The 13,904-nt window shown below is 43.9% G+C and overlaps 1 protein-coding gene across 1 annotated transcript; it reads right to left on the reverse strand.

The window, feature by feature from the left end:
• Positions 1-3,585: 3,585 nt before the first annotated feature.
• Positions 3,586-4,503, reverse strand: LOC138892548 (uncharacterized). The gene is made up of 2 exons (XM_070176280.1): positions 4,089-4,503; positions 3,586-3,881 (listed from the first exon to the last, which is right to left on the reverse strand). The coding sequence occupies exons 1-2, from the start codon at positions 4,501-4,503 to the stop codon at positions 3,586-3,588; spliced, it is 711 nt and encodes a 236-aa protein (XP_070032381.1).
• Positions 4,504-13,904: the final 9,401 nt, after the last annotated feature.

The following is a 13,904-nucleotide window of genomic DNA, read 5'->3' on the forward strand; positions in this document are numbered from 1 at the left end:
ACACTCTCCCCCACTTAGGATCATTCATCTTCGAATGAGGGTAAAAATCTGTTATTAGCATCTTATTCAACTCAGTTTTCATACCACACACCAGCAGCCCCAAATTTGACTAGCTCCCTAAATTCTCAAAAATTTCACCAGAGTTTCCCCTATAACTGAGCTTATCCACTTGTCAGAGAGCCCCAAAAACACATCCTAACAGCATATACATAATCCAACAACTAACATAATACAAAACAACACCAATTATGGCCTCACAAGCAATGTATTACCAGAAAGGAACACCTTTAACGCCAATTGTACAATTGATACAAAATTCATAGAAAGTAAGTCTTATAATTTTTCTAGATCACAACTTTATAAATACATAGTTATTCAAACAAATAAGGATACTTTTTATTCATTTCTTCCTCGGCCTCCCAAGTAGCCTCTTCAATCTGTTGGTTTCACCATAACACTTTCACGAATGCAAATTCCTTGTTTCTCAACTTTCGGACTTGCCGATCAATAATAGAAACTAGAATCTCTTCATAATTCAATTCATCATTAACCTCAATAGTCTCAATCGGAACAATGAGTGTCGGATCTCCAACTACTTTCTTCAACATAGACACATGAAACACCGGGTGTACTAATGATATCTCGGGTGGTAGCTCAAGCTTGTACGCCACCTCACCGATCCTTTGAATGATTTTGTACGGTCCGACATACCTCGGACTCAATTTCCCCTTTTTCCCAAACTGCATAACACACTTCATGGGGGAAACCTTCAAGAATACCCAATCATCTTCTTTGAACTCTAAGTCTCTGCGACGAACATCTGAATAGGATTTTTGACGGCTCTGAGCAGTTTTTAACTGCTCTTGTATGATCTTAACTTTTTCCATAGCCTGATGTACAAGGTCTGGCCCTATCAACTCTGCTTCCCCAATCTCGAACCACCCAATGGGAGATCTATATCCCCTACCATATAATGCCTCAAATGGTGCCATCTGGATACTTGCATGAGAGCTGTTGTTATAAGCAAACTCTATGAGTGGCAAATGATCATCCCAGCTACCATTGAAATCAAGAACACAAGCACGCAACATGTCCTCAAGCGTCCGAATAGTCTGCTCTGCTTCCCGTTGGTCTGTGGGTGGAAAGTTATACTAAGATTCACCTGACTATCCAAACCTTGCTGAAATTTCCTCAAAATATTGGCCGTGAACTGAGCCCCTTGATCGGAAATGATAGAAATTGGAGTGCCATGTAGCCTGACTATTTCCTTGATATACAACTGAGCATATTGTTCCGCTGTGTCGGTAGATTTAACTGGCAAGAAGTGTGCTGATTTCGTGAGTCGGTTCACGATCACCCAAATTGAGTCAAACTTGCGCGGAGTGCATGGTAATCCTACCACAAAATCCATATTAATAATCTCCCACTTTCACATTGGAATTTCTATGTTCTGTGCCTACCCACCAGGCCGTTGATGTTCGGCCTTCACTTGCTGATAGTTCGGACACCTTGCCACAAAGTCCGCCACATTCCTTTTCATGTCATTCCACCAATAGATTTCGTTGAGGTCGTGATACATCTTCGTAGAACCTGGATGCACGAAATACCTAGAAGCGTGAGCTTCGGTCATGATTCTTTCTCGGAGACCATCTACATTCGGAACACATAGTCGCCCTTGGTACCTTAGTGTACCATCATCCATGCTAAGAGCAAAATCCGTAGTCTTATATTTTTGAATCCCCTCCTTCAATTGTACCAAAAATGGATCGTTGTATTGCTTCTCTTTGACTTCCACAACAAGTGATGATTCGGCCCTATTTTGCACAATTACCCCTCCTTCATTAGAGTCTGTAAGATGAACTCCCAAACTAGCCAATTGATAGACTTCCTTGGCCAAAAGCCTTTGATATACCTCCAAGTGTGCTAAACTACCCATAGATTTTTGGCTAAGAGCATCCGCCACAACATTGGATTTCCCCGGGTGATATAGAATATCGATGTCGTAATCCTTGAGTAACTCAAGCCATCTTCTCTACCTCAGATTCAGTTCCTTTTGTTTGAAAATATATTGAAGACTCTTGTGGTCCGTGAATACATCCACATGTACCCATACAAATAGTGACGCCAAATTTTCAATGCAAAAACCACAGCCGCAAGCTCTATGTCATGTGTTGGATAATTCTTTTCATGATCCTTGAGTTGTCTAGAAGCATATGCTATAACTTTGCCGTGTTACATTAACACACACCCAAGCCCAATTCTTGAAGCATCACAAATTCATCCGTACCCTCTGGCAAGGTCAACATCGGCATTGTAGTCAATCTCGATTTCAACTCCTGGAAGCTCCTTTCACAGGCATCGGACCATTGGAACTTAATTGCTTTCTAAGTCAATTTAGTCCACGGAGAGGCAAGAGTAGAGAACCCCTCCACAAACTTCCTGTAATACCCTGCTAAGCCTAAGAAACTGCGAATCTCGGTGGGCGTTGTAGGTCTAGGCCAATTCTTTACTGCTGAAACCTTTTGGGGATCAACCTTGATTCGTTCTCTAGAGACAACATGACCCAAGAATGTGACAGATTCGAGCCAAAATTCACACTTTGAAAATTTTGCATACAATTGGTGCTGATGAAGAGTCTGCAACACTGCCCTGAGATGATCGGCATGGTCCTCCCGACCTCGTGAATACACAAGAATATCGTCAATGAACACTATCACAAAGTAGTCGAGGAAAGGCTTGAAAACCCTATTCATAAGATCCATGAAAGCCGTTAGGGCATTTGTTAGCCCAAAAGACATCACCAGAAATTCAAAATGCCCATACCAGGTCCTAAAAGCTTTTTTTTGGAATATCCTGCTCCCTGATCTTCAATTGGTGATACCCGGATCGTAAATCAATTTTGGAGAAGTATTTAGGACCCTGTAACTGATCAAACAAATCATCTATTCTTGGTAGTGGGTATTTATTTTTGATTGTGACTTTGTTGAGCTGCCCGTAGTCAATGCACATCCTCAATGATCCATCTTTCTTCCTCAGGAAGAGAACTGGTGCACCCCATGGTGACACACTCGGTCGGATGAAACCCTTCTCTGACAAATTCTTCAATTGTTCCTTTAACTCCTTCAATTCTGCTGGTGCCATTCTGTAGGGCGGAATAGATATAGGCAGCGTGCCTGGAATCACATCAATCCCAAAATCAATCTCCCTGTCTGGCGGAATCCTAGGGAACTCATCAGGAAAGACCTCCGAAAATTCTTTCACAACTGGCACTGACTCGAGTGTAGGTGCCTTAGCATCGGTGTCCGTGACCCGGACCAAGTGATAGATACACCCCTTGTTAATCATCTTAGTGGCCTTAAGGTAAGAAATAAACCTACCCTTCATCACCACATTATCCCCCTTCCACTCAACAACTGGCTCACTTGGAAATTCAAACCTAACAGTTCTAGTTCGGCAGTCGAGCTTAGCAAAACATGAATAAAGCCAATCCATCCCCATAATTACATCAAAATCAATCATCCCCAATTCAATGAGATCGGCCACGGTGTCTCGACCATGCACCGTGATAACACAACCCCTATAAACTCATGCGGCTACAATAGACTCGCCAACCGGAGTAGATACAGAGAACGGCTCAGGAAGTTGTTCCAGTTCTATCCCAAATTCCATAGCAACATAAGGGGTAACATAGGATAACGTGGAACCGGGATCAATAAGAGCATATACATCATGACTTTGGACATTCAATATACCTGTGACAACATCTGGAGGAGCCTCTGCATTCTGCCGACCACTCATAGCATAGAAACGGTTGGATCCTCCTGAACTCTGTGCACCACTCCTAACTGCACCATGCCCTACTGGTGCCGGAGGGCCTCGAGCTGGAGGGGGTGCGGATGATGTAGCAGCTGTAGAACTAGATGGCTGTGTTGTGTCCCTGCCCACACCCTAGCGAGATGAATGGCACTCCCTTTAAATATGACCCCTCAATTCACACCCGTAACATACAGGTAAGTCCATGTAGCAAATCCCCGAGTGCCTCTTCCCATACCTGGGGCATGGGGGCCTCCGCTGCTACGAGAACCAACCTCCTGATCGGCCCTGATTGTGGGGTCCCCTGCTACCCTGATTGGGCCTGAAGTGACTCCTCTGCTGCTGACTGTGCCCCACTGGCGGTGCACTAGCTGAAAACTGAACATGAGACTGGGTTGGCCCTGATGACCCTCCCTTGAAAGTTGATCTCCCCCCACCAAATGACTCCCCAAAGTTGCCCGCGGACCGAGCCTTGCTGGTACCCTCTCGCTCCCTCATGTTCTTCAACTTAGGGTCCTCTGTAGCTTGAGCAAATGCTACCATTTTCCCATAGTTCATGTCTGAATTCAAGGCAGCTGTAGCAGCCTCATTGATAACCAAGGGGCTAAGACCCTGCACAAACCGCCGCACTCTAGCCTCCATAGTAGGCAACATGAGAATGGCATATTTTGACAGGCGCGCAAACTCCATGTGATACTCCCACACACTCCTACTCCCTTGCTTAAGATTCTCAAACTCTGCAGCACGGGTTGCCCTAGTCTCGGTAGGCAAGAAATGTTCTATAAAGGCATCAGCAAACTCACTCCATCTCGCTAGAGGGCTCCCCTCCTCCCGATAGTCCTCCCACAGCTCAAACTAAGAATAGGCCACTCCTTTCAGGCGGTAGGCGGCCAACTCCACTCCCTCCGTCTCAGTAGCACGCATAACCCGGAAAGTCTTATACATATCATCAATGAAGTCATGTGGGTCCTCTTCGGGATTAGCACCCGTGAACACCGGAGGATCCAACTGTAGAAACCCTTTTCACCTTGGAACCATTAGAATCCCCTTGCTAGCTAGAGGATGTAGGTGCAACATTTGACCTTTGGACCTAAGAAGCCACTATTTGAGTCAGCATCTGAATAGCTCCCCTAAGATCCCCATCAGAAATATCAGAGCCGGAAGCTGGGGTTGGAGGTGAAATTGGAATGTCGGGTGGAGGAACCGTCGCACCCTCAGTAGGTGTAGGAACTGGTGTGGCCTGGGCCGGTGTAGTAGAATCAGGTAGTGTAGCAGTCGGGAATTATCCTCACCCCTTGGGTGTTCACCCGGTTCATCAAATAAAGGGTCAACTGCCACTCCTAAGGCAGCGTTGGCTCCTTGGTCAGTTCTTGCTCTCTTCTTAGGTGTCATATACTGAAAGTTAAAGGAATGCACGAGTTAGAGGAGGAACAGTTGCACAATTAGTTTCATCACATGATCCAGAATATTAAAGAAGGGTATTATTCCTAAATATCCAAGCAGCCTCCAACTTATAGATGTGGTCGACAACACACCGATAAGAAGGACTCTACCAGACACGGCTCCGAGACATCCTAAGACACTTTAAAACCTTAGGCTATGATACCAATTTTGTCACGCCCATCCTCGGGAAGCGTGACTGGCACTCAACCGAGTGAACCCGGCCGAGCAAGCCTGTTAGATACTTTCTACCCAATTAACCCATGATCAAGAGAAGACGTGATTTCATTAATTATACAGTAGGAGTCATTCATACAATCCTAAATCATTTCATTAGTCATTGCGCTTTTAAGTCCCAAAATACACATTTCTTAAAGTTCAAGTGGAACAAGTGATCAAACACAACATGACTTGTTTAACATTCCCAACACCCATATACAACCTACATAGTATCTACAGAGCCTCTAAAAATACAAAAGAGAGTAAAGATGGTGCCGGCAACAAGGCCCCGGCTATACCTCAAAACGTGACCATATTATAAACAAAAGGTACAATACATGACCCCGGAATGAAATGGGGCTCACCTAGTCCGCTGAGAAGAGGATGCAGCACTATCTGTGATTCGCACTGTCTGCTATGTAATCACCTGCATCCATTTAAAGATGCAGCGCCCCCGGCAAAAGGGACGTTAGTACCGTCGAATAGCACTAGTATGTATAGCTAAACACCAACTCAATAGAATGAATAATAATACAGGAGGAACAGTCAAGAATTCAATAAGGGCTTCAAATAATAGTAAAACAACAAGTTAAGGATCATATACATTTTCAAGACAATTTTCATATTATTAGGTTGTGTGACCTTTAATACCGATGTTCCACAATTCACAATACCTTCGTATTCTTACACGGAGTCCGATCTTGGCCCGATCGGCTAGGCCGCCTCATCTGAGACATTACCACAATTTTCATTATAACTTTCCAACACAGTACCACCATATGTGCGGCATGGCGTCCAATCACGACCCGATCGGCTAGGCCATCTCATTTAAGATATCAACCCTTTTTCACAATTTCATCCACAATACCACCGTGTTCTTACACGGAGTCCAATCTCGGCCCGACCGGCTAGGCCATCTCATTTGAGGCATTACCTTTTTCAGTCAATCATCTCACATAGTACTTCTTTCATGTACTTTCGATTCACTGACACTAGTGATTACGATTACAAAGTCATTCTTGGCACTTGGCCGTATTTCATAGTTCCAGACGCCTTTTCCACATTCAATATCATTATCAAAATCAATAAGGCTCCCCATTCAAGATATTAAATTCACATATGAGCAATTTGGGAATCTTAGGCACATAGAGGCTTTTCATACAATTTGGCATAACAACCTTTATTTCGATCATGACATGAAGTCTTAACATTTCTAACACATACTCCACATTTTTAAACACATCCTCAACGACAAGATAACATGATGAAGCATTTAGAATAAATATTAAACTTACATCCTTCAACACAAACTCGTTAGAAATTGCCAATTCTATAATGATCAAGGGCTTACTCCAATTACATGTTCACCGTGGGATTCGATTCTTAGAAGAAGGGGGTTTAGCCAACATACCTCAATTGAGCTCCTTAAAAATGTAAGATGTTCCGGAATATTAGCCACTTCAATCTATTTTAGCAATATAACAAAATTGAACCAAAATTAGGAAGTGGTTTTAGCTCATTTGAGCATATTATCAAACACTAGGTGTGCATCAATGCCTTAAGGCCCTTTTCTTTGTGAAGGATTCCATCCTTCCCCAACCCATTGTCATTTTTAGCTCACAATCTTCCCACATACTACAAGGATACATGCATGCAAGGTAAGCACTCCCATCCCCATGAATTACCTTATTAATGTCCCATTCTAGTTACATTTTGAAATTAAGAGTTTGTGTGATAGAATCTTACCTCTTAGGAAGAAGACCTAGGTGCCTCTCTTGATAATCTTCAAGATTCTAAGTGAGAATTGGAGAGCAGTGTGATGAAGATCACTTATCCCACTAGGACCCTCTCTCTCACTCTAAAAATATCTGGAAATATGATCAAAATGGTCCATGGGATGTGTTTTAACGAAATAGGGTCGGGTTTAAAAACCCGAAAAATGAAGCTCCGGAACAAGGTCTGCGATCGCATAATTGATATGCGGACCACATATCGGTCGCATAATCGGTGACCAGAATAGCCAAGAACATGTCCGTGTCTGCGGTCACTAAGCGGCCCACACACCTATTCTGCGGTCTCATAATGAACCGCAGAACAGTTATGCAGTTGCATAGTCGACCGCAAAATTTCATCCAAACTGGCCCAATTAACAGCCTCACTCTACGGCCATTATGCGGTCCGCAGAGTGATTCTGCGGTCACATAATGGATCGCAGAAATACATAACACTGCCAAATATTTTCCTTTACTTTCCGGTGCATTGTTCAACCGAAAAAGTCTGAAACACGTAAAACCAATTCGGCACCACGAAACATTTTTTTTTTCTTTTGCAAAATTTTACTGGGCCTTACACCGACCCCATGTACTCGCAAGTGTCAAGCCTAACCTCGACGAAGTAGTGACGATGCTATGACAAGACACTCACATAATAAACCTGTGCAAATAACGGTATATTATGAGATAACAACAGATAAAAGCTAATCATGTACTATTGGGAGGGAGACATGCTAAAGGGGATACAAGATACGAGAAATACGGCGAAAATGATAACCAAAGCAGTCAATATGCCTTTAACCAGTGAAAATAATTAAGCACAATAAAGAAAATTGCACGGCATCACCCTTCGTACTTTTACTCTCAGCCTCACAATGGAACAATGATATTGCACGGCATCAACCTTCGTGCTTTTACTCTCAACCTCACAATGTAAATCAATAGATACGGCACAGCATCAACCTTCGTGCATTAACTCTCATAACATGGCACGACATCACCCTTCGTGCATTAACGCTCACAATATGGCACGGCATCACCCTTCGTGCATTAACGCTCACAATATGGCACGGCATCACCCTTCGTGCATTAACACTCACAATATGGCACTGCATTACCCTTCATGCATTACACTCTCTCTTACCACATAACAATGAGCAAGTAATAGCAGGGAGATAGAATCAACAAGAACAAGCCTTACTTCAATAATGGTTCCACAATACCAATCTCAACTTTGGAATCAATACTCAATTATCACAAAAGCCTGTAAACACGATAAGAACGATCAATTTAGTAAGTAACTAGTCTAAGAATGGATAACAAGATCAAAGTAAGCAATAAACTACAAGGAACAAGTCCCACCCGTATGCTTTAATCTGACAACGACGCATAAGTACTCGTCACCTCACATATACATTGTACCCAACATCTAAACATGTAGCAAAGAGACAAACAAGTCCTAATCCCTCAAGTCAATGTTAACCACGACACTTACCTCGCTCCCAATGTCTACTTCAAAGCTCAATCACAACTTTGCCTTTCATATAAGCCTTCGAACAAATAGAATCTAGCAAATTACCAACCAAACGATTCAAATTAAACCTTAGGAACTACCCACGGTTGCAAAGGATTCAATTTAGATCATTATTGAAAAAGTCAACAAAATTCAACTCCCGGGCCCGCTTGGTCCAAACCCGAAATTCGAACCAAAACCCAATTACCCATTCACCCCTGAGCCCTGTTATATAATATTTTTGGAATCCAACCTCAATTTGAGGTCTAAATCCCCATTTTGCAAAAATCTCTAATTCTACCCAAAACCCTCAATTTCCACCATGAAAACACAAGATTTTAGGTTGAAATCTTAGAAAATGTAGTGAAAGATTGAAAGAAACTAGTTTAGAATCACTTACCAATGATTTGGCGAAGAAAGGTTCTTTGAAAAATCGCCTCTAGGGTTTCTTGTTTTGAAAGTTTGAGAGAATGACCCAAAATCCCGTCTACGTGTCCCATTTTGATCAGTTGCAGAAGTCGCATTTGCGACCTGAGGTTTGCAAATGCGAAGAAACAATCGCAAATGCAAAGTCCCTTCCATTCCTGTTGTCATCGCTTTTGCGATGATTTGTTCGCAAAGGTGAACATTGACCTTCCGCAAATGCGACCGTTTGATCGCAATTGCGATCACAGTACCCCCCTGACCCACTTTGCAAATGCTCAGCTTTGTTCGCAAATGCGAACTTGAGGTTCTCCAGCAACTCTTCGCAAATGCGATGAGTTGCTCACAAATGCGAACCCATCAGAGGTCGCAAATGTGAAGCCTGACCTCGCAATTGCGAGGTCTGAGGCCTTCACCAGATCTGAAACACACCAGCACACTCCTAAGTCCAAATTTCACTCTGTAGCCTATCCGAAATTCACCCGAGCCCTCGGTGCTCTAAACCAATTATGCACACAAGTCTAAAAACAGTATACAAACTTGCTCGCGCGATCAGATTCCCAAAATAACACCTAGAACTACGAATTGAGCATCAAACCAAAGGAAATTTTCTAGAAAACTCATGAACTTCTAATTTCCCAACCGGACCTCCTCCAAACCACGTCAAACCAACTCCGTTTCTCACCAAATTTGACATACAAGTCAAAAATATAGTATTGGACCTATACCGAGTTCCGGAGCCAAAATACGGACCCGATATCTAAAAAGTCAAGCATTTCAAAGTCATTAAGCCTTTAACTTTCAAATTTAAACAAAGTCCGATAACTCGAGGTAGGGACTTCCGAATTCGATTCCAGGCATATGTCCAAGTCCCAAATCACGATACGGACCCACCAGGACCGTCAAAACACAAATCCCGGTCTATTTGCTCAAAACGTTGGCCGAAGTCAACTCAAATGGATTTTAAGGTAAAATTTCATATTTTCTCAGTTTTTAACATAAAAGCTTTCCGAAAAAATGCCCGGACTATGCACACAAATCGAGGAAGGCTAAAATAAGGTATTTAAGACTTCAAAGTACAGAATTAAGTTCTAAAACATAAGATGACCTATCGGGTCATCACATTCTCCACCTTTAAAACAACTGTTTGTCCTCGAACGGACATAGGAAAGTACCTGGGCTAGTAAAAAGTTGGGGATATCTACTCCGCATGTCTGACTCGGACTCCCAAGTAGCTGCCTCGATGGGCTAACCTCTCCACTGCACTCAGACTGAAGGATAACTCTTCGACCTCAACTGACAAACCTGTCGGGCTAGAATAGCCATCAGCTCTTCCTCGTAAGTCAAATCCTTGTGCAACTGGACAGAGCTGAAATCCAGCACATGGGACGGATCGCCGTGATATTTCTGGAGCATGGACACATGGAACACCAGATGAACTGCTGATAAACCCGGCGGCAACGCAAGCCTGTAAGCCACCTCTCCTACTCTCTCAAGAATCTCAAAAGGCCCTATATACCTAGGGCTCAACTTGCCCTTCCTTCCGAACCTCATCACACCCTTCATGGGTGATACCCGGAGCAACATTCTCTCTCCGACCATGAATGCAACATCACGAACTCTACGGTCGGCATAACTCTTCTACCTGGATTGAGCTGTGCGAAGTCGATCCTGAATAATCTTGAACTTATCCAAGGCATCATGTACTAAATCTGTACCCAACAACCAAGCCTCCCTCGGCTCGAACCATCCAACTGGCGATCGGCACCGCCTACAGTATAATGCCTCATATGGAGCCATTTTAATGCTCGACTGGTAGCTGTTGTTGTAGACAAACTCTGCGAGCGGCAAGAACTGATCCCAAGAACCTCTGAAGTCTAAAACACAAGCGCGGAGCATCTCCTCCAATATCTGAATAGTGCGCTCGGACTGTCCATCCGTCTGAGGATGAAACGTTGTGCTCAACTCAACCTGCGTGCCCAACTCACGCTGTACTGCTATCCAAAAGTGAGAGGTGAACTGCGTATCCCGATCAAAAATGATAGACACGGGCACACCGTGAAGACGGACGATCTCGCGGATGTAAATCTCAGTCAACCGCTATGAAGAATAGGTAACTGCCACAGGAATGAAGTGCGCTGACTTAGTCAACCGGTCCACAATGACCCAAACTGCATCGAACTTCCTCTGAGTCCATGGGAGTCAAACAACGAAATCCATAGTGATATGCTCCCACTTCCACTCAGGAATCTCCAACTTCTGAAGCAAACCACCAAGACTCTAATGCTCACACTTTACCTCCTGACAATTTAGACACCGAGCTACATATGCAACTATATCCTTCTTCATTCTTCTCCACTAATAATGCTGCCGCAAGTCCTTATACATCTTGGCAGCGCCCGGATGAATAGAATATCGAGAACTATGGGCCTCCTCAAGAATCAACTCACGAAGTACATCCACATTAGGCACACAAACAAGACCCTGCATCCTCAAAACTCCATCATATCCAATAGTAACCTGCTTGGCACCACCGTGCCACACTGTGTACTTAAGGACAAGCAAATGAGGGTCGTCATACTGTCGCTCCCTGATGAGCTCAAACAAGGAAGACTGAATGACTGCATAAGCTAGAACACGACTAGGCTCAGAAACATCCAATATCACGAACTGATTAGCCAAGGCCAGAACATCTAATGCAAGTGGTCTCTCACCAACTGGAATGTAGGCAAGGCTACCCATACTCGCTGCCTTTCTACTCAAAGCATCGGCCACCACATTGGCCTTCCCGCGATGATACAAGATGGTGATATCATAGTCTTTCAATAGCTCCAACCACCTCCTCTGTCTCAAATTGAGATATTTTTGCCTGAACAAACACTGTAGGCTCTGATGATCCCTGAAAACCTCACACGACACGCCGTAAAGATAGTGCCTCTAAATCTTCAGTGCATGAACAATGGTTGCCAACTCTAAGTCATGAACATGGTAATTCTTCTCATGAACCTTCAACTGCCGCGATGCATATGCAATTACCCTTCTATCCTGCAGCAATACCACACCATGTCTAATACGAGATACATCAAAATATACCATATAAGCTCCTGAACCTGTGGGCAACACCAACATCGACGATGTAGTCAAAGCAGTCTTGAGCTTCTGAAAGCTCGCCTCACACCCGTCTGACCATCTGAACGGGGCACCCTTCTAGGTCAACCTGGTCAACGGGGCTGCTATAGATGAGAGCCCCTCCACAAACCGACGGTAATAACCCGCCAATCCCAAGAAACTCCGGATCTCCATGGCTGAAGTGGGTCTAGGCCAGTTCTGAACTGCCTCAATCTTCTTAAGGTATACCTGAATGCCCTCTACTAATACAACGTGCCCCAAGAAAGAGACCAAATCCAACCAAAACTTGCACTTTGAAAACTTAGCATATAACTGGCTGTCTCTCAGAGTCTGAAGTACAATCCGAAGATGATGCTCGTGCTCCCCTCGACTGCGGGAATAGATCAAGATATCATCAATAAACACAATCACAAAGGAGTCCAAATAAGGCATGAACACTCGGTTCATCAGATCCATAAATGTTGTTGGGGCATTTGTCAACCCAAAGGACATCACTAGAAACTCATAATGCCTGTACCTAGTCCGAAAAGGTGTCTTAGGGACATTTGATGCCCTAATCCTCAACTGATGGTAGCCGGACCTCAAATCAATCTTCGAAAACACCTTGGCACCCTGAAGCTGATCAAATAATTCATCAATCCTCGGCAATGGATACTTGTTCATGATGGTGACTTTGTTCAACTGCCGATAATATATGCACATCCTCATCGATCCATCCTTCTTCTTCACAAACAACACAGGCGCACCCCATGGCCAGACACTAGGTCTAATGAAGCCCTTATCAAGCAATTCCTGCAACTGCTCTTTCAATTCTTTTAACTCTGGCGGGGCCATACGGTATGGAGGAATAGAAATGGGCTGAGTGCCCGGAGCCAAATCAATACAGAAATCAATGTCCCTCTTGGTTGGCATCCCCGGCAGGTCTGCCGTAAACACATCTGGAAACTCACGGACAATTGGTCCCAAATCCATGGTAGGAACCTCTGCACTAGAATTGTGGACATAAGCCGAATAAGCTAGACACTCCTTCTCGACCATACGCCGAGCCTTCATATAAGAGATAACCCTGCTGTTAGAATGGTCAGGAGTCCCTCTCCACTCTAATCAAGGCAACCCCGGCAAGGATAAGGTCACTGTCTTAGCGTGACAATCCAATATAGCGTGATAAGGTGATAGCCAATCCATACCAAAGATAACATCGAAATCTATCATATCGAGAAGTAGAAGATTTACACTAGTCTCAAGATTCCCAATGGTGACCACACATGAACAATAAACACGATCTATAATAATAGCATCTCCCACAGGTGTGGACACATACACAGGATCACTCAAAGAATCATGAGACACAACCAAATATGAAGCAAAATATGATGACACATAGGAGCAAGTAGAACCCGGATCAAATAGAATTGAAGCATCTCTACTGCAAACTGAAAAAGTACCTGTGATAACAGTGTCAGATGACTCAGCCTCAGGCCTGGCTGGAATAGCATAGCATTGAGGCTGGGCCCCACCACTCTTGACTATATCTCTAGGAGGGACCCTAGCTGGATGGCCTCCACCTATAGTGGCCTGACTTCCACCTCTAATGG

Source organism: Nicotiana tomentosiformis, chromosome 5, assembly GCF_000390325.3.
Source record: "Nicotiana tomentosiformis chromosome 5, ASM39032v3, whole genome shotgun sequence".
Classification (NCBI taxonomy): Eukaryota; Viridiplantae; Streptophyta; class Magnoliopsida; order Solanales; family Solanaceae; genus Nicotiana; species Nicotiana tomentosiformis.